Source organism: Neophocaena asiaeorientalis, unplaced genomic scaffold (genome assembly GCF_003031525.2).
Source record: "Neophocaena asiaeorientalis asiaeorientalis breed wild unplaced genomic scaffold, Neophocaena_asiaeorientalis_V1.1 scaffold312, whole genome shotgun sequence".
In the NCBI taxonomy this organism is placed as follows: Eukaryota; Metazoa; Chordata; class Mammalia; order Artiodactyla; family Phocoenidae; genus Neophocaena; species Neophocaena asiaeorientalis.
Window position 1 is genome coordinate 1,110,174 of NW_020174707.1, and position 3,251 is coordinate 1,113,424.

Genomic DNA, 3,251 nt, shown 5'->3' on the forward strand with positions numbered 1-3,251 from the left:
GGTCGGGCTCCTGAAATTCGGGTGGGGGGGCTCACCTGCAATGCCCGCTGCTCCCGGCTGAGCTGACTGGAGTCTGCGTACAGTTCGGTGGTGACACACTTGAACCGGTCACCCACGTAACCAGCGGAGTTTGCGATTCTCTTTGCCAGCTTAGATGGCTTCGGTTTCAGAACTTTGCCATCGGTTGATTCTGCCTCGCCAGCTCCGTCTTTGGTGTAGGTGGGGGCGACGTCCACACTCGGTGGGGCACTGCCCACGCAAAACGGTTTGGGATCCTCTTGGGTTTTCCCGAAAGTGACCGCAGAGCCATCGCTCCCCAGGGTCGGCTCCAGGAATGAAGTCGAGACCGGCATCGCCAGGTTCTCCTTGTTGGTTCCCGCCGGAACATTCTCCTTGCTTAAGCCGAAGACGGGCTGGCCCGGAGCCTGTTTGAAAGCATAGGCTTCGTGGAAGTCACTGATGCGCCCCAACTCCTCCCTCAGGGCAATGAAATCCCGGTGTGGCTGCAGGGCCGGGTCAGGCGGGGGTTTGGTGGGCTCGGCACTCTGGCCCACACTCTCAGCTGTGAAGCCGGGTTTGGACACGTTAGCGTCGGTCTTCGCATCTGGCTCTTCCCGGAGGAGGTCTACGTAGACGAGCTTGTCACTCTTGACGACGGTCTTCCCTTGATTCCAGCTGGGGCTGGGCTTTAGGTTCTTGTCCGCGGGGACTTCTGGATGTAACTTGGTGCCGCCAGCCTCCAGCATCTCAGAAAACCGGTTCCGGAGGCTTGGGTCCTCGTAGCGGGTCCTCTCGTGGGACCGAGACCTCCTCTCCGGTTTCTCCTCTTTAGTGATCTCGATGGGCGTGTGAGGTATCAACATGGGATGCACCATGCCCAACCCCAGCGCGTCCTGGTAGGTCACAAACTCCGGCCTGCCCGTGGGTAGCCCATAGGGCAGTCCCGGCTTTGGGGCGAGGTGCCCAGGAAAGAGACTGCCATTGGGCAACAACACCGGGTGAGGGTAGACAGGGCCTTTGCCGTGTAAGGAGAGGGGACTTATGGCAATGCCCTCGGGTGCTGGGTAAGGCAGGTAACTCCTGGGGTAGGGGATTGGCGGGGACCTGAACGCCTCGTTTGGTGAGAGAAATATTGAGCTCGGCGGGAGGCCATTCTCGTTCGCTTTGAAGCTCGGCTCTGGGTTGCTGGCTTTGGCGCCCTTGCTGCCGGTGCCGCCGCTGTGCTTGGCAGGTGTGGTCGGGGGCTGGCCCACGTGCTGGATGACCGATGGCGTGGTATCCACGGAGCTCCTGCTGGTCTTGCTGCCCTCGGCGGTGGCATTTGGGGCCGGCGACGCAGAGGCTGGGCGGCCGGCGCTCGACACCGACCCCGAAACGTTAGTGACCACGGCGTCGGCGGCGCCCATGCGGGGACACGAAGAACTGCGCTGCTGCGGGATGGCCCAGTCCAAGGCCTTGTTTTTCAGCGGCAGGCCCTTGCCATTGTTCTCTTCGTTAGGACTTGGCCCGGGCACCACCCAGGACGAGGGAGCCGTGCTAATGATCTCAGATCTATAGATAGCACAGCCATTTCCTGGAGGAGATAGAGTTTCTTTCGGAATCTCACTTCCGGAGAGCACTAGGCCGCTCCCAGCTCTGCTGTGAACCAGGACCGTGGGAGCCATCTTCTTCATGTGGTCAGCTTTGGAAGCGTCTACATCCACCACTTTAGAGGACAAGTCTAGTGGCTTATCGGTGACGTCTTTGGTAACCGTCTGCTTCTCCAAGAGAGGAGGTGAGCTGCCATCTTTTCTGTCCTGACCTGCTGCTTTCCGGGTGTGCCCGGGAGCTGGCTGGCTGCTTTCGGCTCCTTCTGGAGCCTTAGGAAACTTGCTGCTGCAGAGCCTGGCCGCGGGGAACTCGCTGCTGACCGTCATGTATGGCTTCGACAGGGTGACCGAGGGCGACGTGGAGATCCTGGCATAGTGCTTGTGGAACTCGGAGTAGGTGTCCGCAGCGGGCTGGGAGGGAAGGTGGACGCGGGGTGAAGGCCGAGGCGAGGGGGGCAACAGGAGAGCCGTGTCCCCCGGCAGGCCGCTGGTGACCGCCTTGGCAGAGGGCACCCTAGGCTGTTTACTGTTCTGGATGTGGGGATACGAGTGGGAATCGACCGGGTTCCCAGGACTGACGCCCATCTTCCAGGGCAGGCTCTTGTCTGCGCAGTGGACCAGAGGCGGGATGGCTGGTGAGGCCGAAGGCGTCGAGAGTCTCATGGGCGAGGCCAGGGACGACGGGATGTGGGGACTGACGTAGTGAGGTGGCGGCAGGTAGAGAAATCGCTCCCCGTTGGTACAGACCGGAGAATACAGCGGCTGCGCCAGGCTGTAGGACTGCTGAGGTAGCAAGGCCTTGTACATGTTCAGGGAATACTTATTTGGCGAGTCGAGGAAAGGGTAGATGGCTGGCGTGGCCCCCTCCATGTAAGGATTGACCCAGGGCAGCCGCAGGTAACTAGCACCATTGATGTTGAGCGGGCTCTGTTTGTCGCTAGCAGGTCTGTCCAAGCCCAGTGTTTCTGCCGTGGGGACAGCACTTTTTTGTATTCCGGGTGGCGTTTTGTATATAGCACTGAAGCCATTTGGGGGTTTTCCGGAGACAGCGGAGGCCTCCACCGTCTCGGGTGTATTCGGTTTGAACTGCATCTCTGGGTTTCTTTCGGAAGAAAACCCCAGGCTGCCTATGGTTGTGGCAGCCTCCCGCCCTTTCTCTGAGCCCAGTCCACACAAGCTAGAATAGACGATGTTTCCGGGGACACGCAGCCCTTCCCGGATCAGGCCGGTGCGGTCCATGCTCAGCGCTGCCAGGCCATCGATCCGATGGGCCGTGGTCGCGTCCACCTTCGCAGAAGAAGAACATGGGTATTACCGAGGACACGCCTTCAAAGCAGCCCATCCCAAAGAGAAACCGCGAACTAGCTCAATAGGACATCAGCCTCAACATCTGAGCCGAAAGGGTTTAAAAATAAAGGATTCACAAGGTCTTTGGCCCCCTCCCCGCTCATCCAGAACCGTCCCCTGCCTGCCGTCTCACTTTTGTCCAACTAGTATCCTGAAAGCACGTAAAACGCTGGTCCCTTTAGACTTGAGGCCCCTGCACTGATTCAGTCATCTATTCACTCTGGAAGATCCACCTTCTCAGCAGAAATTCTTTGCTGCAACTGAGGTGATACCAACTCCACTGCTCTCAGAACCACCCTCGTGGGGTACAGAACT

The 3,251-nt window shown here is 59.4% G+C and overlaps 1 protein-coding gene across 1 annotated transcript in view; it reads right to left on the reverse strand.

Moving 5' to 3' along the window:
- BCOR (BCL6 corepressor) overlaps positions 1-3,251 on the reverse strand; it is a 25,071-nt gene that overhangs the window by 19,750 nt on the left and 2,070 nt on the right. Inside the window, 1 exon segment of the mRNA XM_024759834.1 lies at positions 36-2,876. Within this exon segment, the coding sequence (XP_024615602.1) occupies positions 36-2,876 (2,841 nt within the window).